Here is a 26,235-nt window from a genome sequence, read left to right as displayed (position 1 = left end):
GCCGCTGCCTTTTTTTGCCCTACTCCTCTTTTCTGACTGTTCCTCACTAGTTTTGCATTTGGCTAGGGTCAGTGTCACTACTGGTTGCATGAAGCGATACCTGGACCCTACAGAGGTTGCACTGGCAGTCCAACTCTTCCAAGATGGCACATCAATACGGGCTATTGCCAGAAGGTTTGCTGTGTTTCCCAGCACAGTCTCAAGAGCATTTAGGAGATTGCAGGATACATGCAGTTACTCTAGGAGAGCTGGACAGGGCAGTAGAAGCCCCTTCAGCAGGACCGGTATCTGCTCCTTTGTGCAAGGAGGAACAGGATGCGCACTGCCAGAGCCCTACAAAATGACCTCCAGCAGGCCACTGATGTGCATGTCTCTGACCAAACAATCAGAAACAGACTTCATTAGGGTGGCCTGAGGGCCCGACATCCTCTAGTGCAGTGGTTCTCAACCTGGGGGTCGAACGACACTTTCACAGAGGTCGCCTAAGACCATCGGAAAACACATATTCCCGATGGCCTTAGGAACCGAGACACCGCTGCTCTATCCGTCTCCAGGTGTGGGCGGGATGACATGCTGTCCCTGTCATCTGGACACACCCCCGGGATCAATCCTCGTCAGTGATTGGCCACCGGAACTGTAGCTCAGGAGAGGCACACAGGCGGCCAATCACCGGCGAGGAGGTGGAGCTTGGAAAGGAGGAGCCGAGCGGCACCGCGAAGATCGTGCAAGTGAAGAGGAGGAGAGCGGCCGGAGAAGGAAGACGTCTGACCGGTAAGTGTCTGTACCATGGGAGAGGGAGGGAGCGAGCGAGCCCAGGCTGGAGCAGGGGTCAGCAAGGTAAGTATCATTGGTGTCAGTGGGAGGAATAGTGCCCAGTCACTAATACCAATGATGGGGCACTATTCCTCCCCCCACTGACACCAACGACGGGGCACTATTCCTCCCCCTGACACCAACGACGGGGCACTATTCCTCCCCCTGACACCAACGACGGGGCACTATTCCTCCCCCTGACACCAACGACGGGGCACTATTCCTCCCCCTGACACCAACGACGGGGCACTATTCCTCCCCCTGACACCAACGACGGGGCACTATTCCTCCCCCTGACACCAACGACGGGGCACTATTCCTCCCCCTGACACCAACGACGGGGCACTATTCCTCCCCCTGACACCAACGACGGGGCACTATTCCTCCCCCTGACACCAACGACGGGGCACTATTCCTCCCCCTGACACCAACGACGGGGCACTATTCCTCCCCCTGACACCAACGACGGGGCACTATTCCTCCCCCTGACACCAACGACGGGGCACTATTCCTCCCCCTGACACCAACGACGGGGCACTATTCCTCCCCCTGACACCAACGACGGGGCACTATTCCTCCCCCTGACACCAACGACGGGGCACTATTCCTCCCCCTGACACCAACGACGGGGCACTATTCCTCCCCCTGACACCAACGACGGGGCACTATTCCTCCCCCTGACACCAACGACGGGGCACTATTCCTCCCCCTGACACCAACGACGGGGCACTATTCCTCCCCCTGACACCAACGACGGGGCACTATTCCTCCCCCTGACACCAACGACGGGGCACTATTCCTCCCCCTGACACCAACGACGGGGCACTATTCCTCCCCCTGACACCAACGACGGGGCACTATTCCTCCCCCTGACACCAACGACGGGGCACTACTCCTCCCACTGCAAAATTACAGTTATGAAGTAGCAACGAAAATAATTTTATGGTTGGGGGTCACCACAACATGAGGAACTGTATTAAGGGGTCGCGGCATTAGAAAGGTTGAGAACCACTGCTCTAGTGGCTAATGAAAGATGTTAAAAAGAGGCAGAAAAAACAGTAATAAATTAAATATGTAATCTGTGTAAAATAGAATACAGGCCCATTAAGTGGTGTATGTCTTATTTTTGGAGAATAAAGACCTCATCCAGTATCACTTTAGTGTATTCCTTTGGCTTCCCACCACTGCTAGGAATTAGAAGAAATACATTTTACATCTGTGTAAGAGGAGCATGGGACTTATTCATCTTCCTCCCACATGACAATGCTGGTTCTTGATTGGCAGCTCATGCACTCAGCACAGAGACATGGGAGTCAGAAGAAAATTTTCAGCTGTGTGTAAGCTTTATGTAGCAACTTGAAGCATACAGTGCCTTGAAAAAGTATTCATACCCCTTGAAATGTTTCACATTTTGTCATGTTACAACCAAAAATGTAAATGTATTTTATTGGGATTTTATATGATAGACCAACACAAAATGGCACATAATTGTGAAGTGGAAGGAAAATGATAAATGGTTTTCAAAATTTTTTTTATAAATAAATATCTGCAAAGTGTGGTGTGCATTTGTATTCAGCCCTAACTAAAATCTAGTGGAACCAATTGCCTTCAGAAGTTACCTAATTAGTAAATAGAGTCCACCTGTGTGTAGTGGTGGAGGAAAAGGAAGGTATATGCAGTTAGAGAGGGCACCAGGTTAGGTAACCTGTTGTTTTTCCTTCCAAAGACAAAGCATAGCTTCAATTAAACATTCATGTTTGCTCCTCCATTGCTTACATGATGGAAGGACATGGTAAATAACATACTAGACAGAGAAAATATATTTATCAACACAGGGGATGTCCTAACAAAATTCAATAAATATGGTCATCCTCCCCCAGCTTACCTCTGTTTTCATATGTATTGAACCACCTGATAAGATAGTTCTTACCTAGTTCTTGTTATACTTAGGCTGGCCATATATTTTACAACTTTCTTTTACGGTTTTACTTTAGATTTACCAAAACCATATAATATAAGTTTAAAACCCTTTCAATATATATGCAATCAGACAGGCCCTTGTACTTCATAGTTGATGGTAAATCTAAAGGAAATTGAATAAGAAAATTTGTATAATGTATGGCCAGTTTTAATGTGACACTGCGACATATGCTATTTGGTATTGATCTGTTTGTGGATACATGTAGCTAACATTCTTTGTGTTCTTTGATTGCAATAACTTGGATTGCCTTTTCAGGTCATCATCTTGTAGTTGAAAATTGGAATTGACTGTGATTGATTTACTGTTTTTCTATGCTTCACTACATATTTTCATAATGTATAACAGATTTGGAAACTGGAACTTTGTTGTTCTCAATAAAAATCATATGATCCAATTTTATTTTTTTATATAAACTATTTTCGTTGAGCACAATGGAACACTGCCAAACTGTTTTTTTGAGCTCTTCACTCACAGTATATACATTTATGTTTAAAAAGTGTTATTACCTTTTGTCACATAAAGGTTTTTCTCAAAAAGGGGAAGTTTTACTGTAGGTATGGTTTAGGTTTCTGCTTTCATAGGAAGTGAGATACCCCATTACTTGCTCCTCTTGCTGCTGATTGGTTGGGGTGTTCCACCGGAAACCAGTTTTTAAGCAAGAAGCTGATCCCAGCAACCTGGATCTTTTGGATATTGAAAAAAGTGGGTACCCACTGGCTTATAATGCGAGATGAGTGACACTAGCCCAGTCTGGTTTTAGAAAGCTAGTGAAAGCAGCTGGTTTCATAGGAGACTGAAGGAGCTGCACAGTTGTTTTGTTTAAAGCAAAATAAAAATAAAAATATTAGAGACTAGATTCTGAGTGGGACATCCTTACCAAATAGAAAGTGCTTGCTGTGTGCAAACCTCCCTAAAACGTTGTTCTTTTCTTGTAGAACATTGAATGGTTTCCAATTGAAAAACTGCCTTGCCATAAGAATGATATGACTCCCAAGTCAAAATTAGGATTAGCTCCCAACAAGTTCTTTATGGTCATACCGTTTATAAGGCAAGTATTGATCACTAGTTTATATCAGTTGTGGTTGCTTTCTTTACTTTATGTAGTCACTTTAACTTTGGGCCCATTCACACCAGAAACTACATGTAACTGCACGTTTTTTCCTTATGCTTGCAGTTGACGAGCTTTTTACATGCAGTTGACGCGCACCTTTCTTAACTGCATTTGACCTGTGAGGCCACTTCCCTCTTCTTTCCTTTGGCTTCTATGTGCGCTGTGATGTGTTGCAGTGCATTTGCATGCATTTTTGCACATTTGCGATGTGGAAAAATGCAGCATGCTGTACTTATCTGCGCCGAACTGCACTGCAATTTTGTGAACTGTGCGCATAGGATTGCCTGCATTTTGGACTGTCTATGCAGTTGGAGTGAAAGGTCCCTAAAGGTTTATAGTTACACTAATTCTTTTTTAGACCGTTAAGAGATTGGCTTCAACGAAGACTGGGCGACTCCTCTGACAGTGATAATGGATTAGCTTCAGCTGGAACTACACCATCTAAACCTAATGGGGAAAAATCAAAGTAAGTCAATACACCTGTACTGATTTTCTTTTCTATTGCTGACCTTACACAGACTCTTCATATCTTGTGTAATTAGAGATTACAGCATTTTTTTTATTTTGTTCACATGTGTTTTATTTACTCAATTCTACAAAATTCTACTAAAACAGTATATTCTGTAGTTTGGAATAAATATGCCTGCCATCTGTTAAACTATTTCTCAGTGGGTTTAGGTGATTCCTGACCATGATATTAACATTCCTGTGGGTCAGATTTTTGCTTTTACTTCTTTTCTAATACTTGTTAGCTTCAAATGGATGGGGCACTGAGCAGAGATCAAGGATCTGTGCCAGGTACAGCATGAAACCCCTGTCAAGAATCTCAGGAGAGGGGAGCAATTCTCTCTGCCTGACAGCACTTTAAGCCTAACTTGTCCAGCTACATACAATATGCAGTGCTGTGTTCAGTAGCGGGATGGGAACTTCCTGGAACAAAATCGAGTTGAGTGCTGCTCAGCCTTTCAGAGGAACTTTGTATTGTGATGTAATCCCCTTTCTCAGCTAATTAAAGGAATCCTTGTATTAATGTAGAAAATACAAAGCTTCCTATCAATTGTTGAGCAGTGCTCATCTTGATTTGATTTGTTTTCCAGGGGCTGGCCCTGTCCCTCTGCCAGAACACAGCCTGCATACTGTATGTAGCTGAGGCTTCATGCAGTTCATATAGCACTGACAACCGTTGCATGAGGTAATGAGGGATATAGTTGTGTGTTTTTTTTTTTTTTTTTTTTTTTTTTTCTTGGACCAGCTTGGTACAAACTATTTAAGGTTCACTAAAACATGAAGTTAGGCTTTAACCACTCGCTGCTTGCTCACAGTACATTTGCAGTGGGCGGGTAGCAGCTCCAGGCTAAGCAACGTACGGGTACGTCATGGCTTTCTGGTTTTTGGGTGCACTGCATGCACCCCTTGCTGATCTGTGCTGTAATTTGCCACAGCATGAGTCTGTCAGCAGGTTTTGGCCAATGATTTTGGCTGTGTACCTGCTGATCAGCTGTGGACAATCACAGCACAGACCTCTGTGTGTTTTGTAAACGGAACGGGTTGGATCTGGCCAGGTACTTTCTCCCTCAGCTCTTTTCATTTATTCATTCATTTCATTCAAAGCCAGCCAGATCCTTTGTGATTACAAGCAGGACATATACACTTTCATACACTTGTTAGACACATCTAACCCCTTGCTTGCCCTCAACAGATACCTCTTTGCTAGTGTCGTTAGTACACTGACAGTGTACAGTATTATTACTGATCACTGTATTAGTGTCACTAGTGACATTAGTGTCCCTCCCAGAAAGTGTTCGTTCGCGCCAGATTGCCAGTCTCTCTATAAGCTGTTGATCACCTCCTTAACTAGTATAGTGTCTTGATCATTATTAGAACTATACTAGTGTCCCCAATAGTATAGTGTTCACAAAAACGCAGTGTTAGCAACTTTTTAATTTTAGTGTCCAAAATGTCCACAAAAAGGTACACAATTGAAGAGGCCTACAGGATTCTGAGCATGACAGATGAGAGCAAAGGGTAGGCTTCACTATCAGAATCAAGCTCAGAATGTGAACCTGTAGAAAGCAGTGGCATACTGACAGCTAGCTCGGATGATGGTGAAGAGGTCCCTGCTAAAACCAGGAGCACCTGACCCCATGTCACTGAAATGCAACAGAGCATTGCACTGCTTTTTGGTGATCTAACAAGCATTAATTGCATAGTATATTCTGGCCTTTTAGACACCAGCACTTCAGTATTACATGGTGAAGCGGCGAGCACCAGCAGTGCAGTGCAGTACAATACAATCTGGTTAGGTGGCTAGCACTAGTAGCGTACAGCAACTGCAGCCGCCAAGAATTTGAACACAGGCCCATAGTAGCCTTCTACAGGTGCTTGCAGACTCTAGTTGGCTGCTTCCAGATTTGGCAGCGCCCATTATCCCCCCCCCCCCCCCCCCATTCACAGCCCAGCCAAGGGTTCAGGTGGAAACCGCCAACTTAACAACGCCCCTTGACAATTTTTGAGCTGTTTTTCGCTGAAAAGACTTCTATGATTTTGATTGTGAACTAACGTAATGTTTACTCCCAACAGTTCATTGCTGCCAACCGAAATTCATACCTTCCCAGGCAACTCTGGTTGAAACCTGATCACTGTTTCTGAATATAGAACTTTTATGGGCCTAACCCTTAACATGGGCATTGAAAAAAAAGAATGAATTGCGTTCATAGTGGTCTACAGGCCTGATTCATTATGTGCTCGTGTTCTCTGCTGCAATAGCCAGGAAGCTCTATGAGACAGTAATACATTTTATGCATTTCAGTGACCATACCATCCGTTGTCCTCGGGTGACCCTGACTATGATCAGCTCCACAAAATTTGGCCCCTCGCATATTACCTTTACCAGAAATTTGCTGATGTGTATATGCCCCAGCAAAATATGTGCATAGACAAGTCCCTTGTACATTTTACTGGCAGGCTTGCAATCAAGCAATATCTCCCCAGCACATGTGCCATATATGGGGTAAAAATGTATAAGCTCTGTGAGAGGGCCACATGCTATACATACAGCTTTAGAATTTATGAGGGAAAAGACAGTCAAGTGGAGCCTCCTGGATGCTAAGATGACATAGGGAGCAGTGGTAGGATAGTGTGGGACTTGTCAACCTTGTTCAATATGGGGTACCATTTGTATGTAGTCAAAGCATGCTACTTTTTAGAAATTTGTTCATTAAAAAAATTGGCTGCTATGGCACCATGCGACCTAATCACAAGGTCTTTCACCCAACGGCTCATTAACACCCTACTTATGGAGAGAGAGCTTGCTTGCGGACTGAAGAACTACTCATAGTAAAATGGAAGGACACATGTTTATATATTCACCTTGTCTCCAATTCACCCAGACACGACAGTCCAAATTTACATGGTGTTTGGTGTAATTGAAAAGCCTCTCTGCATCCATGATTGTAGTCCATATATAGGAAGTGTATTATTCAACGACCAGATGACGAAGCCGTATTTAGCCACCTGCAGAGCTAGACACTGGTACAAAAACGTGTCTATATATTTATTTCAATTGGCTTTATACAATGTGTTTTGTTTTTACAAAGCTACTGGGAGAACTGGATCGTTCTTAAAATTTCAAGAAGCAGTTGTCTCATCCCTTTTGTATCCAGCAGGCACTGTGACCCAAAGCTGAAATCTAGATGCAGTTAGCTGGCTGCATGAGAGGCATTCTCCAGATTTCCTCCCACCTATCCCAACACAAACGTCACCCCCAAAAAAAGTGTCTGTAGTAAACGTGTAATAAGGCGTGACACCATGGGGTTTTTTTTTTTCTCTCTCCTGTCCTGGCGTTATCAAGGACTGCTTCCATCGCTACCACACTGTAGTGGACTATTAGTCTAGGGTACAGCACGGCACAGTATAGGGGTCCACACAATTCTGCACAAGAAGGATCTCTAAAGAACAGGAAACTGTCTATCACATTTAAGAGACCCTAAAATCAAAGGTTGGAAAGGTCATTGTCCTGAACAGTTAATGTGCATGCCTAGCATTAGGAGCTTGGGGTTGTCAGCTGGAGGTAGCTCATATGCTACAGCATATACTTTTTTCACTTTTTTTTTCTGGCAGAGATTTCTTCATCCACAATGATGGACCATAGGCTGAATGAAAAAAAAAATGTATGCGCAACATTAGGAGTGTGTCAAAAACTCATAATGCTACATATACCCATGATGTGTGTGAAAAATATCTCAATAAAGTGACATCTTTGTGTTAAAAAATCATTTTTCAAAACCCTGTGGCAAAAAATAAGAGATTCCAAAGACTCAGCACGCCTTTCAATACTTTGGAGTGTTTATTTTCCAAAAAGGGGTCATGAGGGGGGTGTTTTATATTGTCCTGGCATTTTAGCGCCTCAAGGAATGTGATAGGCAGTCAGAAAGACAGAGCTGCTTAAAAGCTCTGTAAATTCCAGTATACAGTGCCTTGAAAAAAGTATTCATACCCCTTGAAATTTTGCCATGTTGCAACCAAAAACTTAGATATTTTATTGAGATTTTATGTGATAGACCAACACAAAGTGGCACATAATTGTGAAGTGAAAGGAAAATGATTTTGAACATTTTTTACAAATAAATATCTGAAAAATGTGGCGTGCATTTGTATTCAGCCTTTTACTCTGATACCCTTGACTAAAATCTAGGGGAACTAATTGCCTTCAGAAGTCACCTAATTAGTAAATAGAGTCCACCTGTGTGTAATTTAAAGAGGTGGGCCCAGAAGGATATCTGTGGTTCCATCCAGAAAACTTCTGGATTTGGTCAGATAGTCATATTAAAAGTGCATAACATTAATTTTAGTATGACAGAGAAGGTGATTCGGGTGTGAATACCTCAGCACCTGTTTTCCACACTGTATCCAGCCAGAGCGCCTGAAAAATACCCAGTACGTGTAGGTAAAGAGGAACACCTAATACTCTCCTGCCTCCTTACATCACAGCACCCAGTCTTCAGGCTTATTTGGAATTTGTACAGCCAAAATATTCACAGGGATCTTACATAGACAGAGGGAGCAAGGGTGCAGAGAGAAAGTTCCTTCTGTATAGTGAACCTGTCAGCTTGCTCGCATACAAATTGGATTGTTTGCTTTATAGCTTGTTGTTCAGGGTTCCAGAGTGTTCAGGTTATACTCCAGATCTGCCTTGTCCATGTAAGGAAAGAATGTTCCGACAAAAGTTTTGTACAATAAACTGTTCACATGTGTACTTTTAAATAAGGAACAAAAAAGTTCTGTGACTGGAGAACCAAATTGGCCTGTAGGGTTTATATTTTGTGATCATGTTTCCTTTAGTTTGTATATATTTTGTATACATAGTACTAAAGTGTATATATAATTATATTTTAAACTTTTTTTTTTTTTTAATAGACCCAAAATGCGTTGTATGCCTCAGTTTTCTGAGCCTGCTCATGTTGAACAGTGGACAAAGCCCAAGGTACAACAAAAGCCATATAGTAATTTCAGTCCAGCAGAAATGTCAGAACTTCTGAAGATGAAGGTGATTTTCTTTACCTTTCTAAAGCATTTTAAATTACAAAATTAGTACCATTGCCTACTGAACTGACAATCTAAATTGTCAGTTAGTTACTCTACATGTGAATTTTCATGGCGAGAAGAAAGATCATTTTATAATCTAGTTTGATTGCTAGCCTAGACATCTGGTGCTAATAATAAACTGAATATCCAAATCCACAGGTGCAATGAAAGAAACATTTTTTTAAAGTCCCAAAGATAAAGCAGTGATGAGTAGTGTAACAACTCTAAATGACAGCTATAAGATGGGAATATCTCCCATAAAGTTGAAGGATCATCCACCAGGTAACACCAAGCAAGGCTTATCAGAAATGTATGACCTTCTGAAAGTCAAACAAACCATATATATCACAGAAGACGTTTGGGAGAAATTCCTCAATTATATATTCATCCCAGTGTTAACATATCAAAGATAAAAGCAAAGAGCTCCACATAGTGTATACCATTCAAACTACCCCTTTTTAAAAAAAGAACGCTTACATTAAAATAAAGTGAATGCGCTTGTAAATAAACATCGGCCGGTAAGATCAAAATGGCACGTGCCCCAGAGGACGTCAGGTGTGCTGAAACGCGTAGAGGGCATCTTGCTGTGACGTCGTAACCAGAAGTCTCCGGGAAGCCATTTTGATGTTACCAGCCAATGTTTATTTACAAGAGGGTTTTCTTCATTTTAATGTGAGCATTCACCAAAATGGCTTCCTGCTTGGTGTTACCTGATGGAGAACCCTTTAACTTTCTGGGAGATATTCCCATCTTATAGCTGTCATTTGGAGTGGTACACTAATCATCACTACTTTATCTTTGGGACTTTAAAAAAATGTTCCTTTCATTACACCTGTGGATTTGGATTCAGTTTATTAGCACCAAATGTATACTATTTATTAATTTATATTTGCACATTTTATATATAATACATTTTTTTTATAGTATTAGTGCATATAATATTTTTAGCTTGCAGTTTCAAAGTGGTGGTGTTGGGGAAAAAAAAAACAAAAGCAAAACTTTAGTTTTGCTTTAAAGTGCACCTTGTACTCCAAGCAATGGTCTTTTGCTTACTGAGGCCTCCCTTTCCCTTTTTTAAAACGTGGCACTAAAATGGAGAGAAAAATTCTGTGGGGGGCAAAACATTAATATACTTACTTTCTTCCTTCCGTACTGCATAACTGAGTTTCTAATGAGATCCTTGGGTATAGTATTTAACCCAGATCTCATGTGATGATGCTCCAGCACAGTGCAGGAGTGCCTTCTGGAGAGATTTGGGGTATTTGGCATTCCTAGTCATTTCGGGATGGGGGGGGGGAGGATAGTGATGTCCCTCTTGCCTAGATGCATTGGGTGGAAGCAGGGGTAAGGTAAGTGTATTAACTGCCCCCCCCCCTCCAGGGTTTTGTTTTTTTTATTTTTTAACTGCTAGGCTCTGTTTTTGGGACCTTCCTTAGGCATTAATACAAAATGGTTCCTAAAACTCAGAACTGATGGCTATTTATGTCTATGGGCAGCTGTACGCAGCTCTAGGACATCTGGGAAAACAAAAATACACAGTGGGATGAAAAAGACTTTGAAAGTGCAGTTGTACTCATTTTCCCCAGAGCTTAGTAAATGTGGTAAAGCTCTGCTCATTTCCATGTGCATGAAGAAAATGCTTTTTTTTTTTTTTTTTTTTAAATTTTCCTTACAGCTGATTGGGTATTCTTTACGAAGTCCAGCTTTATTTTCACTAAGGAAAACTTGAAAAGTGTATGGTCTATTTGCCTTTAGTAAATCAACCCCAGTGTCTTTACGATGCATGGGCAAATGCACCCATGTGCATGTAGTCTGTCTGAAATTTCATATATTTCAGCTTATTAGTGCCCAGTCATACCGGGTGCAACTTGCCATGTGATGCGAGTTTCAGATGGCATGACAAGTCACACCCTATTGTCTGCAATTAAAGCGGTCATATCTGACTTGAGCGGAGTCGCACCGATTTTGAAAGTAGTGCATGTACTACATCAGGTGCGACTTGCATAGACATCTGTGTCTTGCAAGTTGCACCTTGAGTTGGAATGACATCGAACTTTGAAATTGTGCTACTTCACTGGAAACTGCATGATTTCAAAGTCGGACCAGTGTGACTGGGGACTTAGTCTTTTAGATGTAATGGTTGCATTTGTTTTTATTTTATTTTTTTTAATGCTCACTCACTATACTTCATCTGTGGTGGAGCAGCATTCCCTCCTCTTCTTCATAACATAGAGTTGAGTTTTTTTTTTCTCTTATCAAAAACAAATAAAATGCTTTCAATTTCATTTTTTTTTTTTTTTAATGCTAGAACCAAAATCTTAAGAATAATGGTAAAAAGCAGCATCAGGACTCTCCAAACCAAAAGAAGAAAGCAAATGGGCTGCACACTCCGCAGGTCAAGCAACAGATAAGCCTTTTGGTAAGCTGTCCATGATCTTGAATGGGATGATTAGTGTAGCAGTGTTGTACATGTTGCATTGTAAAAATAGGTCCTGTTATTTCCAGGCTACAATACCAGGCGTGTAAAAACCATCCATGATTTGTGTCCGTGAACGGTATATTAACTGCTCATTGTTTTTAATTTTTTTAATTTATTTTTTTAGAAATCTGACAGGAAACTTAACCACAGACGACTGCATGACACATTTGATGGCGGTAAGGGTTTTCACTTTTGGTTCTGTGTTCCTTGAAATTAGACTTTCTTTTCTTGAAATATGATGCAGATATTTTTAGTGATATATATACAGTGCGGATCAAACATTTGGGCACCCCAGCTAAAAATTTGTATTAATGTGCATAAAGAAGCCAAGGAAAGATGGAAAAATCTCCAAAAGGCATCAAATTACAGATTAGACATTCTTATAATATGTCACCAAAAGTTAGATTTTATTTCCATCATTTACACTTTCAAAATAACAGAAAACAAAAAATGGCGTCTGCAAAAGTTTGGGCACCCTGCAGAATTTATAGCATGCACTGCCCCCTTTGCAAAGCTGAGACCTGCCAGTGTCATGGATTGTTCTCAATCATCGTCTGGGAAGACCAGATGATGTCAATCTCAAAGGTTTGTTCGGTACTCATGGAAAGGTCCCGGTTTGCTCTTTTGATCGGGACCTTTCCCGATCGTGACCGCCGTGATGACGCGTCATTCCCTAAACCCCGTCCTGCCTCCCGGCTTCTAAAACTCTTAAAGGGCCGGGAGGTGCCGGCGGGAAGGGGTTAAATAGCACCAGACCATAGGCTTTGAAGGTCTTCTGAGGTGACTTCTTGGCTTTTATGGAAAAACATATACTGTAGTTACTAAATAGATTTCATTTTTCATCTTTAATTTTGACCTGGAAAACTAAAAAGCAAAAAGGCGTTATTTGTGTACATGAACCATATTTAGAACATATTCACTCTGAGTTTGAGGACTCTGTTATTTGAAATACACAAGCTTTTATATGTCACTAAGAAATATAAAGGGTTCCTTTTTTGCTTTCCATTATGGTATTTTTATGTGTGCTGGATAGGATATGGTATGACTATTATCTTGTGATTGTTTGGCAGACTCTGCATTCGGTATGGTATATCCATCTGAAGGACGTCAGTGTGACCTCAATGGAGACGAAGCTTGTAATGGGACAGCACAGTACCCCTTCTCTTCCAGAGCCTTCCTGGGCTTCCGATTTGACAGGGATGCCATCATGAAATCCTTGGATCTCTAACACACCAGCAGCTGCAGAGGGCTTCATGTGTCACAGCTGAGAATGAGTTTTATTCAAGCCTTACCTTCCTCAGGTGTTTTTATGGACATGCAGGGATTTCCTGGTGGTTTGGAAAAGCTCTGTCCTATGGACAGGACTTACAGCTTGGTTCTGTTCATTATTTGTGATTGTGAGTGACTGGTGGAGGGGGGTATTTTTCCTTCTTCTTGCACTGTTTTTTGCAATAGCAATTTTTTACACACGAAAACTTGTTCAGTGTTTAACTTTCCCACCATCTGTATTCAGTGGGCATTGTTTAGCTGTAGTATGTCTCGTCTTCACCCTAACATATATGACTTGTTGCCTGAATGTAATATGAACACAATAGGGGGAATTAATAAAAAGTGTCTGAATTAAGTTCTAACTCAGCTGGTGATGATAGCAACCAGTCAAATTCTAGGTTCCATCTTTTACCAGACAGCCTAGAAAATTAAAATATCAAAGCTGATTATCTGCGTTCCAGTGTTTGCTTCGGACACATTTTAATAATTCCCCCCCCCCCCCCATTGTTGCAAGTGACTTGAACCTTGTGGGGGGAAGAGTCATTTGTTTTCTCTGCTTTGTGTAATATGCACTGCAGAATAGGAGAACCCATTCAAGTTTGAAATCTCTCTAAATCAGCTTTGAAATGTTGGTTTAACTGTACCTCTGTTGAATTTTGTCTTTTAATGCAGAACCTTTTAGTGTGTGTACCTTAGGGTCCTTTTCCTCCTATGCATTGCAGACGCTATATGGAAGCTCTGTCTGACTGCACTGCCACATACAACCCAAACGAAGTCTTATCATATATGAACAAATTCATTTGTTTGGGATTTCAGATTGCACTGAAAACAAGTCTGCACTGTGTGGTCTGTGGTGCTGATCACCTGAATATGAGCAGATCATAGAAATTTCCCAAGTTAGGCCTAAGGTAAAGTAGATGTAAACCCTCTTATACATGCTTTCACATGGTAATGTAATTTGTCATTTAAAATCTGTAGCTTTCATTAAAATACCTGGTGATCCTACCATGAGGGTCCTTGTCCAGGTACTTCCTGTTATAGGACCATAATGCTCTGCCCCTGTCTCCTGCACTGTCACTCTGGCTCCCGACACAGACTTCTGTTTTAACACTTATTACACAAGCAAGGACCACTGTTGTCACAATCCGGAAACTCAAATTAGTCTGGAAGTGGCTGCAGGAGATGGAACAAAAGGTGAAAATGACACTTGCTAAAAAAAATACAGAGCTTTAGCAAACTGAATGTTATACAGTTGGGGTTTACATCTACTTTAGGCTACAGTCAGTGCGTGGTCTTCACAAGGTTCCTTAACAACAGTGCTGCGTAAGTGGAAACCAACCCGAAAAAGCATGCCAAACTAGTTAATGCAAAAACTATGCTGTGTAGAGAACTCACAATGGATATCACTGTTGCCTCTGATACATTTCTAAGCTGAGCTTTAATGTGAATTTCTTTAAACCTCTGACTTCTACAACAATAATTCAGAATCCTGCTGTTTTCTATACATTCTGAGCACAGACTGTGAGTTGTAGCACATTTAAAGGGAGCGCATTTGCTTTGCATCTTGGTTTAGGCTAAGACCCTTCTATTGAGTTTTCTTGCATGTAACTGTGGCAGCCATTGTGTATCATTTTTGTTCCTCAATTATTCTTAGGGTCATGTTAAAGGTTTTTAAAAGCATGTCTATTTTTAAGGCTCCTAGCTGCTTGATTCTGGTTTAGTAAAATGGACGGGGATATATCCGTTACTTCCATAGGTTACAGCATCAAGAGAAGCTAAGGAGCAGAATGTGTTGGTGGCTGAGCCACTGTTTTGACTAAGACTACAGCAGGCTACTTTTACAAGAACAGCTAAAAGCTGGTGACAGCCGAATCAAGTTCTCTTTGTTTCCCTCTTGTTGGTTTTGTTCAATTTGTGGCTGTTCACTTTTATTTTAGTGGGTGTTGCCTCAGATTTACAGAACACATTAGTGTGTACTACACCCATCTGTAGGCTGTTCAGTAATATGTGTAATGTATGTAAGGAGGTTTGGGGTATGACATTCATACCTGCAACTTAATATTGATTTGAAACTGTGCCTAAGATGTCTTACAAATGCAGCCTTGTATTGCTTATTGGATGCTTCTCCAGTTTGTGTACATTTTGTGTTACCTGCTTAGGAACTATAGAAACCGATTGCATAGCTTGCCTTTTGTAGTATTTGCATAGTTTAAAGTGAATGAAAACTTCTAACTGGAACCCGTACCATCTCCTGCTTAAGGGAAACCTGCATGGAGAGAAACAAGGAGACTGTCATTGCTGACCACCTGCAGAAAATGCAAAATGCCAGCCACTGACCTGAAACAAGCATACAAATCTGAAAAGTCAGAAATTCTGATCTACATACTTGTTCTGAGTCAGTGACTTATTGAAGCCATTGGATCAGTGGCAGTAGCAGTCTCTGTGTTTTTTCACCACAGATTTCCCTGTAAACCTATCATTAGAGAAATATGGGGGCTGCAATTGCCCCATTTTTTTCAGAAATGCTAGTGCCAGGCTGTTATACTGGCCACCTGATCGTAATACTTTTAAAGCGGAACTTCACCCTCTGTCAACACTGACTATTTTTAATCCTTCTGCTGCTAGCATTGGTAAATAGATAGGAAAGTGGATTATATTTACTTGTTTTAAACTTTTCTTTACATTTCTTTAATTACTTCTTGGCTTCCGTGCCAAGGCAAATTATGTCATACAGCCCAGGAGTCTTCAAGAGGGGGGAGGGGTTTTCGCAGCTAAGCACAACCCTCCTGCCCGCATGACATAGCTAAGGGCAGATGGATTCCAGAAAGTAAATGCTGCATGAATCATCTGCCCTTACTCAAGATGGTTGTGGCCAGAAATGTTAGGAGGTGTTCTTGAATGTGATTTCTCAGCAAAATAAAGCATGGAGACATGGATGGTTGGGTGAGCTTGCTTTTAGTATTAAAGCAGGACTACTCTGCATCTGAGCACCACAAACCAAAAACGCAGTTTAATTCATTTTTAAGTCAATGACTGGAGCAAGCATTCAGGTCAGGAAAGTCGGAAACACGTATCTGTATATTCATTTCATATTTATAAGTATTGACGCGAGAGGTTCTGCATGACAGCCAGGCAACTAGCATTTCCAAAAAGAGAGGCCAGCAATAGTAATCTCCATCTTGCTCTCATGAAAGAATTCTTTTAGGTGTTTGTATTTGTATAATTAATTAACACCATAATGACTATGCAGCATAGATATATGCTCTAATTTTCTGTGCATTCTCGCACTGGGCATAGATCTATGCTGGAAAATGTGTTTTTTTTTTTTGTTTTTTTAAATGTACATATTCATGTTCACAGGTGTGTGTATGCCCATAGGGGGTACATACACCTGCAGGAACATGTGCTGTACAGTGCGCAAAGTGTGCACTGTATACTTCCTGTGACCCGACTACTGACAACAGTGATGGTCACGATGAAGGCGCAGGGACTCACATGTGGACTCCCAGCTCTGAACATTGCTGTCATTAGACAGTGATAAATTGAAAAGGCAGTGTTCACAAAAGCACTGCATTGTGGGAAGTCTTTCTCCTTTTGCCCTTAAAGGAGCCCATAGATTAGATTTTTTTTTTTTTGTTTAACCTGTACGTTGAACAGAAAAAAAATGACTTGGTTGCCCCATCCACACATTTGATGTGGATGGAGGAATCACTCCCGCTGAGCCTTTGACAGCGGGGAGAATTACCAGCCATCAGAATACACTGATCAGGGCTGGTGGCGTTGATGAAGCAGGCAAAATCCTTCAGTCTGGTTGTACCGATGTCGATTGGTATATTGACTTCGGTACAACCAGCTTGCCCATACATGGATTGAAGGTTGGCTGGTCTCTGCTGAACCAACTGAATTTTGAGTCATGTGTTGCCAGCTTTATTGTCAGGGAGTGGAGAGAGAGAGAGAGAGAGAAATGGACTGCTACTCTGTGTCCATGCATTAGTGTAGTCATCTAAGATAAAAACAAACAAAAAAATTGACTGTGGGCAAAGGGGCACTAAAAACTGGCAGTTGATCTGTGTTTTTACTGCCACCTGATCGCCTACATACAGATTAACATGGCAGCCGCTTAGGTCCATTCACATTGCAGTAGTTGCAATGCTTCACTGTGTGACTAATTTAAATGCGGCATGTTGTGTTTGGCACTTGGAGCCACTTGCTAAACGTACCCATTAAAGTTAATGGGACTAGCCACAGCCATAAGCCAGACACAGTTGTGGCGTGGTATTTCAGTGAAAAATTCCCCTCTGGATTGGGGGGAAAAAGGCTTTCGGGAGGCAGCAGTATGGCCTCTTGAATGCCTGTAAACCATTACTCAAACGCCTCTGAAAAGCAATCCACCATTGATTGCTTTTCCGTGGGGCGGTAAAGTCCATTGCCTATGTAAAAAGGGCCTTAAAGTGTAACTTTGTACACTTGTGTCATACCTCCCCTTGCTCCAAGCACCCCCTTACCAGTCTTATACTAGCTCAATCTTCACAGCTAGGCCCATGCATGCACTCTGTATTGTCATTCATTTCTATAAAGAATTAGTCCACAAAGGCTCATACTCTGAAGCTTCAAAGGAATGAATAAGAGCCTGACCAGGGATATTTTGACTAGCCTATTTTCCATGTAGTCAATAATAACTTACTGTTCATGGACAGAAGAGTAAATCTCTGGAAGGGGAGCTGGGGGCAGGGAGGAATATAAGAAGTGTAACTGCACCAAGGACAGAGTAACACTTTAAAGCTTTCGGAGTGGAATCTTTCTGGTCACAAAGGTAGAACATACCCTTGACCATGAAGGGGTTGATGGGGAATTCCACTCTTTCCTAAATTCAGCCACTGCCTCTTTCCAAAGCATAGTTTATTGACATGGTGCCCTTTTGTGGAGTGTAAAACAGTTGCGGCGTTTGTGGTGTTATTCCCTTTGCAAAGAGCTGACACTCTAAACTATAGCCAAGTAGTGCCTGGGAAGCTCCCTAACACCTCTGGTCGTGGCAGGACTAGCTCTTCTTCCCATATTCTTAAGAGTGGCAGTGAGTGCAATTTAGGTAAGCATGGAAAGCCCACTTTTTGGAAGGGTTGCCAAAAACTAATTCTAGCTGTAAAATAGCGGTCCTCACCTCCTGCAGTCCCATTGTACACAAGAAGGACCTGTATTCTTCGCAGTAATTAGTGGCTAATGTTGCATCAAAAAATGCAGTGGTCATCTGGTGAAGAATCATTGTATTTTATGATTGCAGGTGGGGCTGCTTGTGAATATGATAAATTATCATTACTTCTAGTTCAGGAACATGGTGCTTACAGTCAAATGTACCTTTCCTTTTTAGAAAATTCCTTTTAACCTCTTCACGCCGACTGAACGCAAATGTGTGGCATCTGGGCCTAGAAGCCGAGCGGCCACACATTTGCGTTCTATTAAAAAACATATGTGCTGAGAGTGCGCGCACCAAGCACACATGTCCGGTACTCATGTAAAGGTCCTGATCTCCTCTTTCGATCGGGACCTTTCCTGATCATGTGACCATCGTGATGGCGTGTCACGGCAGTCACAGGACCCTAAACCCCGCCCTGCCTCCCGGCTTCTGAAACCCTTAAAGGGCCCGGAGGTGCCAGCGCCAAGGGGTTAATGTCACCATGGAAATGCAATTGTTGACTTGTTTTTAAAGGTCTCTGGTTAGGTAGTCACGCTTATCTTTGTTACATATATGTAACACTGACATGTGGAACATCATCACAAATGCATATTTGTTCCAGGTCAGTGTTGTACTGTTATAACAAGTGAGCAATGGCAGCTTCCATTGTTTTACTGTCAGATTTCCTTTAACGAACTTCCAAATCTAACATACAAGTTGCATCGTATGAAAGAGCCACAGCTAACACTTGAAAGTATAATGAGCTTATATAATAGGGGAGACCGCAAGTATGCCTTGTAACAGATCAGCAACCTGCTTTCAGTATCTTGGCTGCTGATACAAGGTGATATTCTATTGGTCAATACTGTGCTCTTACACTTTGTACATCTCTGGTGCTCTTTGTATTGCCTTATTAAATGAATCCTGTACATGTTTTTTTATTGCGGCTCATTGTTTAGGCATGTGGATTGGGGACTTACATTCACAAGTGTTACAGAGAGCGTGTTTTAGCCAGCTTGTATTTAGGTTTAGGAACGTATAATTTTTTCTCTCTTTTAGCATCTTTATTTATTAGTAGTTCTACACATTTAGTTTTATTGCACTGGTAACCTTTTTCAGGTAAGTTTACAATGAACCCTTTACTGTCATAACTCTTTGCCCCAACATCTTATCCCATTTCAACATTTTAATATATGGAAGTTTTTCCCTAGTGCCAGCTATAATGGCCATACCTGTGCAATCATCATTCTTAAAGGCTAAGTTCAACTTTTGAAAAAAATTAAGTGCACATTTTATGCAGGTAAAAAATGTGCATTTATTTATTTTTTTTCTAAGGAGCCTGCAGAGCATTTCAACTGCGATCAACAGCCTCTCAGGATAGCTGTCTGCCCATACCTTGTATAGTCTATTCATTCACAGGAAACGGTGAATGAATAAGGCCGTGTGGGTCGGATGCCCTGTTTTCAATCTTGAGAGCAGGTGTGGGGAGAGGTTCCCCTGCCTACTGTCACAGGGAAGGGGGGGAGAAGGTGCAGATGGTGGAGCATATTACATGTTCCACAGTTGCATTGCTATTACCTATGGATCTCCCTTTTTTTTTTTCTCATTTCTTTCTGGGGAAAAAAAAATCAAAAGTATACGCAAACAAAAAGTTGACTAATCTTGCATGTTGTCAATAGAAAGTCATTGAACCCAAGCACATTATGACTGCAGCTTGGGAGTGATTGTAAATTGATTCTTTGGACATTCTATATGTTACAGTTTGATCCCATTTTATCTGACAAGTGATGCATTCAACCACACTGTTTCATCCTAAATGCCAGCACACATTCTGAAATCTATGGTAAAATTAAAAGAAAAAAAAAATCGGAATGAGTAATCCTACAACAGATTTGTACTGTGTGCTGGAAACTTTAGGCTGCTTTCACACTGATTCGTCTTTCTTCCACTTTTGCGTTAAAAAGGAAGAAAAACATGTGCCCATGTATTCCTCTGGAACTCTTTACACTGATCAGTTGCAGGTCTGGTGCGTTTTCAAAGTCCTGCTTGCTGCTTTTTTGGTGCGGTAAAAAAAACAGTACCAAAAATGCACCTCTCCATTGGAATCAATGGAAAACGCACCTGCATTGCGTTTTTGGTGCAGTTTTTCAGTCACATGTCCTTTAAAAAATGCACTGCAAAGCACTAAAAGCACATATGTGTTTTTGCCGTGGATCAGTGTGAAACTATCCTAATAATGCATGTTTTTTTTTATTTTTTAGCCTTTCAGGTGGTGTCATTATTTGCTAATATTGAAAAGCAATCACACCTGGACTTCGGTCACACTGGTGTCACCAGCAACAAAATCATGTGGGTGTCACTCTCTCACTGGCCTGAACGCTGCAGAATCTTGCTAGTGAAGCCATAGAAGGTGAGCAGTCCCGATAGTTCTTTACCTGTTGACTTGTTGCCAGCAGAGTTTCTAGTGTGCTATGGCCCTAAGAGGGTAAACATGGGTAATATTGCTGCTCTGAACTAAAGGACATGCATTTTGCTACTTGCATTATGTATTATAAATAATATGCACTTTAGAATTATGTATGCACTTAGAAGCATAATAAAATGTACAGAATAAAGGAAAATAAATGTTTCCCATGTTACAGCTACGAGTCTATGACGAGAACTGGAAAGCATGCACTTTCACTGGTTCAGCTTTTTTTTTTTTTTAAGTATACAAATGATATCAAGTATTGAATGCAGGTGAACTCCTAATTGATGTATAAATGAGGACAAGATATGGAGATATATATATATATATATATATGTATGTATGTGTGTACATGTACGGTCACACTAGTGTCCCATTTATCATCCTTGTTGATTTGGAGTGAACATTCATTGATATTGAACTTCTCCAACCCCCACCCTGCCCTGACAATCAGTTGAGGTGATTATGTACTGAAATTGTACAATTAAAGCTGACCTGGGGATGACCAGATAGGCACCAAGCCTACTTTACTTGTACTAACCTTAAGTTATTTTTGTGCCCACAAACCAGGGCTTTTACTGTGCTTTAGCCAGTTTGATGCACGTTGGGAACTTTGTACCCCCCATTCATCAATGTACTGAGCCAAAGGACTGTGCATGAAGGTATGTGCAGGCACCTGATTTTATCTCCTAGCGTCAGGTTTTATGTTCAGCCTCAGTACTGGTGCTTTTTAATGTATTTGTACCTTATCAAGTATTTGGTTTAGCTCATTTGTTGTTAAATAAAAGAAGAAAAAGTATAAATGTGTTGGGGGATAAAAATAATTGAGCTCCTATTAAAGAAAGTGAATTCTTCTGGTAATCAATATGTGAATAAGTAAATCTAAATTTCAAATTCCGCTGACAGTTTATTGGCTCTTCTATAGTGTACTACAAAACAATTAGACTTTAGATACCTCCAGTATGCACTGTATAATGAGTTCTAGGTGAGTAACAGAGATAGAGGTTGCTAGCACCCAATCCGCATTAAACGTTGACTCCCGGTCTGGTGTAGCTTTGCCAGGCAGTTGTTCGTTTCACAGGACTTATTGCCCACTTCTCTCAAAAAATGCTCTTTACTGACTGTTTAAAAGCAGCTATTGATAGGGGCTGAACCTCACTTAATTTTCTGCTATGAACTGAAAAAATGGTGACAGCTATATATACTGTTGTGGCAGCTGTGTGGCCATTTCAGTGACCTTTTTTGACAGAACCCTTGAGTGTTACTTTCCTTTTTACTTTTGTTGTTGATACTGTGAAGTTTTATGTCCCCTGTGAGTACGATATACTCTCTACATTTCTGTATGAGCACTGCTCTGCTCTGTGACTGTATGGTGGTTGTGGTCGGAAAAGTGTCAGGCCATCATAACCCCTGAAAGGCATTTTCTACTTTTCAAGATAATGGCCAAAGAATCAATAAATAGGTTGTGAGACTTATGGAAGCATGTTCACTTTAATTGGACTTTCTAGAATTATGTAGGTCTTTGAATGATTTTTTTTTTTTCCTTGAAACTTCTGTACACCAAATATTAATCTCATATTTTAGCTTTACTCAATTGACATCTGCATTTTAAATTTGTATATCATGGGTTTTCTCCCTGCATGGTTCTTGTAAGAAAAGTGTGCTCTCCTATTAAAGGATCAGTGAACCTAAAATGCTGTGAATGTCAGTTACAGAAATCCTAGAAAAGGGCATAATTTTATCAGAACTATGCTGGAGAACAAATAAAATGATTTAAAAGCTATTATTGAACACTACAGATGTCCTAATGTGTAAGACCATTTCATAATATAGCAAGTATATGCCTTTCAAATTTTCACAAATAATAGACCATTATAAGTTTAAAATGTATACCTTTGCATAATTCTAATGCAGTTCTGTGGTGGTGTGTTTGACCTTGAGGACTTCCATTCCCTTGAGAACTTTGGTAGTGAAATAGCATCTGTAGAATCCTAGCTGTTATAGCTACTTACCAGGAAGCTTCACCACTACAGTCCAAAAGTGATATATAGAAGGGAGCAGATGATTCAATGTATTATCACCCCCCTGACATTGAAATCAGGTTAGAAATAACTTTAAAGTGTTACTAAACCCACAACAGTAAATCAGTCTGTATATTCAGTAAAGCATGCTTGTTATACTCACTGTGGAGCCTAAGGGGTTAATCCTCCGCATTGTGTAAAAAGGCTGTTTGATCCTGACTTCTCTGATGCTTCCCTTCTTCCATTATCCCTGACTCATCTCCTGATAACACGGAGTCTTTGGAGTCACTCTGCACATGCTCAGTTTAATGTGTATGTGCTACAGAGAGTTTTTCCCTTTGGGAGGGTACATGTGATCAGCACAGCTCCAATCAGCACTGTCCAGACAGAGGGTCAGGGGTTATGCAGCCTCATAAGAGAATGAAAACTCCTCCTCCTACAAGCTTTAAGCAGTGCTCAGCTGGACCCTGATAGAAGTCACAAGACTGCTTTAACTGTTGATAAGAAAAGGTGTACTGTGGGAGACAAAACATTTGACTATCTTAAGATTGTCAAATGATCATACAGAATAGGTGTTCTCTTTTTTGCAGCCGGGGTAGTATTTTTCATATTATTTGGCTCTGTTACAGTTGTCTTTTATGAAGAAGAATAAGATTGTCACAGTAAAGAGTCTGACCAGCAGTGTCTTGTGCCTAAAAAGCCTAGGCCCACCTAACAAGTTACAATTGGACCATACAGTCAACTTTAGAGCTATCAAAACTGTGTAATAGGAGAACTCACCTAACCTATCCAACCAGTTTGTATCTAATCAGGCAGGCCCTTATACTATATACATGTTGGTAAATCTAAACGATATTACACAGATTGTGGTGTGTGTGATGAACTTTTTTATACAGTGCCTTGAAAGAGTATTCATACCCCTTGACATTTTCCATATTTTGTCATGTTACAACCAAAACGTAAATGTATTTTATGTGATAGACCGACACAACGTGGCACGTAATTGTGAAGTGGAAGGAAAATGATAAATGGTTTTAAACATATTTTTTACAAATATACTTGAAAATGTGGCGTGCATTTGTATTCATCCCTCCTGAGTCAATACTTTGTAGAAGCACCTTTTGCTGCAATTACAGCTGCAAGTCTTTTTGGGGATGTCTCTACCAGCTTTGCACATCCAGAGTGACATTTTTGGCCATTCATCTTTGCAAAATATCTCATGCTCTGTCAGATTGGATGGAGAGCGTCTGTGAACAGCAATTTTCAAGTCTTGCCACACATTCTCAATTGGATTTAGGTCTGGACTTTGACTGGGTCATTCTAACACATGAATATGCTTTGATCTAAACCATTCCATTGTAGCTCTGGCTGTATGTTTAGGGTTATTGTCCTGCTGGAAGGTGAACCTCTGCCCCATTCTCAAGTCTTTTGTAGACCCTTAACAGATTTTCTTCTACGATTGCCCTGTATTTGGCTTCATCCATCTTCCCATCAACTCTGACCAGCTTCCCTGTTCCTGCTGAATAAAAGCATCCCCACAACATGATGCTGCCACCACGTTTCAGTGACGATGGTGTGTTCAGGGTGACGTGCAGTGTTCGTTTTCTGCCACACATAGCGTTTTTCTTTTAGGCCAAAAAGTTCAATTTTGAACTCCTTCTTCCACATGATCTTGCAAACTGCAAACGGGACCTCTTATGGCTTTCTATCAACAATGGCTTTCTTCTTGGCCAGCCTTGTGGAGTGCACAACTAATAGTTGTTCTGTGGACAGATTCTGCCACATCATTCTCTGATGAATGCTCTCCTTGCCCGGGCTGTCAGTTTAGGTGGACAGCCATGTCTTGGTAGGTTTGCAGTTGTGCCATACTCTTTCCATTTTCGGATGATACATTGAACAGTACTCTGTGAGACGTTCAAAGCTTGGGGTATTTTTTTTTCCTTTTATAACCTAACCCTGCTTTAAACTTCTTCACAACTTTATCCCTGACCTGTCTGGTGTCTTCCTTGGCCTTCGTGATGCTGTTTGTTCACTAATGTTCTCTAACAAACCTCTGAAGGCTTCACAGAACAGCTGTATTTATACCGAGATTAAATTACACACAGTTGAATTCTATTTACTAATTAGGTGACTTCTGAAGGCAATTGGTTCCACTAGATTTTAGTTAGGGGTATCAGAGAAAAGGAGGCTGAATACAAATGCACGCAACACTTTTCAGATATTTATTTGTAAAAAAAATTTGAAAACCATTTATAATTTTTTCTTGCCATTTCACAATTTTATGCCACTTTGTGTTGGTCTATTACATAAAATCCCAATAAAACACGTTTTTGGTCGTAACATGGCAACATGTGCAAACTTTTACGGGGTTTGAATACTTTTTCAAGGCATTGTACACATTGGTGTGGAAGGAGGTGAGTGGCAGAACATCCTCACACCTGCCCAATGATCCTCAGCTGGAAAACATATATTGAGCGTGTAGCATACAACTTATCTTGGCAGAATAAATTTCATCTTCAGCATCTATTGGCTAACTACATTTCGAATGTTCCTTCACTTTCCCACATTAGGAGAGCATGCAACACCCATGTAGGATGAATTTTGGAAACTGCATGTGTTAGACATACTGTACACCTGCATTCGGTGTATGTGTGCAGCAGACTGCCTCTGTAAATATCAGCCATATGGGGAAGCAGGGAGAGCACTCTTTTCTGACAAAGAAAATGTGGTGATAGTTTGGAGAACCCTGTTGGTGAAAACATTCAGACATAGATATTGATTATTTCTGCCTTGTATGTTGTCCATCAAGAAATAACATGTTACTAAACAGCAATAAAAGAAATTTGTAAAACCATTCATTGTATTTTGTCTAGTTCATATTTGTGTTTTTATGGTCTGTGTAATTATAAAATATATCTTTACACTTATAGTAACACACAGATATGCATTTTACTATGTGTTAATGTAATGCTTGCCACCCAACTACAGTAGGTGGCAGTGGACCCTGCATACAGTGCATTCATAAAGTATTCAGACCTCCCTCACTTTTTTTCAATTTTGTTATGTTGCAGCTTGATTTTTTTTTTCCTCATTAATCTACACTCAGTACCCTATAATGATAAAGTGGAAACAAAATTTAAGAAATGTCTGACTTTATTAATCTCAAAGCTCAGACAGGTTCGATGGGGACTGTTGGTGGACAGTGAATTTCAGTTTTCTTCAGAGATGTTCCATAGGGCTCTGGCTGGGCCACTCTAGGACATTCACAGAGTTGTGTCTAAGCCACTTCTGTGTGGTCTTAGCTCTGTGTTTAGAATCGTTGTCATGAACCTTCAGCCCAG

The 26,235-nt window shown here is 40.9% G+C and overlaps 1 protein-coding gene across 1 annotated transcript in view; it reads left to right on the top strand.

The window, feature by feature from the left end:
• DCP2 (decapping mRNA 2) overlaps positions 1-25,748 on the top strand; it is a 44,000-nt gene extending 18,252 nt beyond the window's left edge. Inside the window, exons 6-11 of the mRNA XM_089684731.1 lie at positions 3,730-3,842; positions 4,264-4,371; positions 9,321-9,450; positions 11,797-11,907; positions 12,092-12,143; positions 13,038-25,748. Of these exons, the coding sequence (XP_089540857.1) occupies positions 3,730-3,842; positions 4,264-4,371; positions 9,321-9,450; positions 11,797-11,907; positions 12,092-12,143; positions 13,038-13,195 (672 nt within the window). The 3' untranslated portion in view covers positions 13,196-25,748. The remainder of the gene's footprint in view (positions 1-3,729; positions 3,843-4,263; positions 4,372-9,320; positions 9,451-11,796; positions 11,908-12,091; positions 12,144-13,037) is intronic.
• Positions 25,749-26,235: the final 487 nt, after the last annotated feature.

Source organism: Staurois parvus, unplaced genomic scaffold (genome assembly GCF_062004578.1).
Source record: "Staurois parvus isolate SC_StPar_1 unplaced genomic scaffold, SC_StPar_1.0 ptg000354l, whole genome shotgun sequence".
NCBI lineage: Eukaryota > Metazoa > Chordata > Amphibia > Anura > Ranidae > Staurois > Staurois parvus.
The sequence above is the reverse complement of the archived record's forward strand: the minus strand, read 5'-3'. Positions and strand labels throughout refer to the sequence as shown.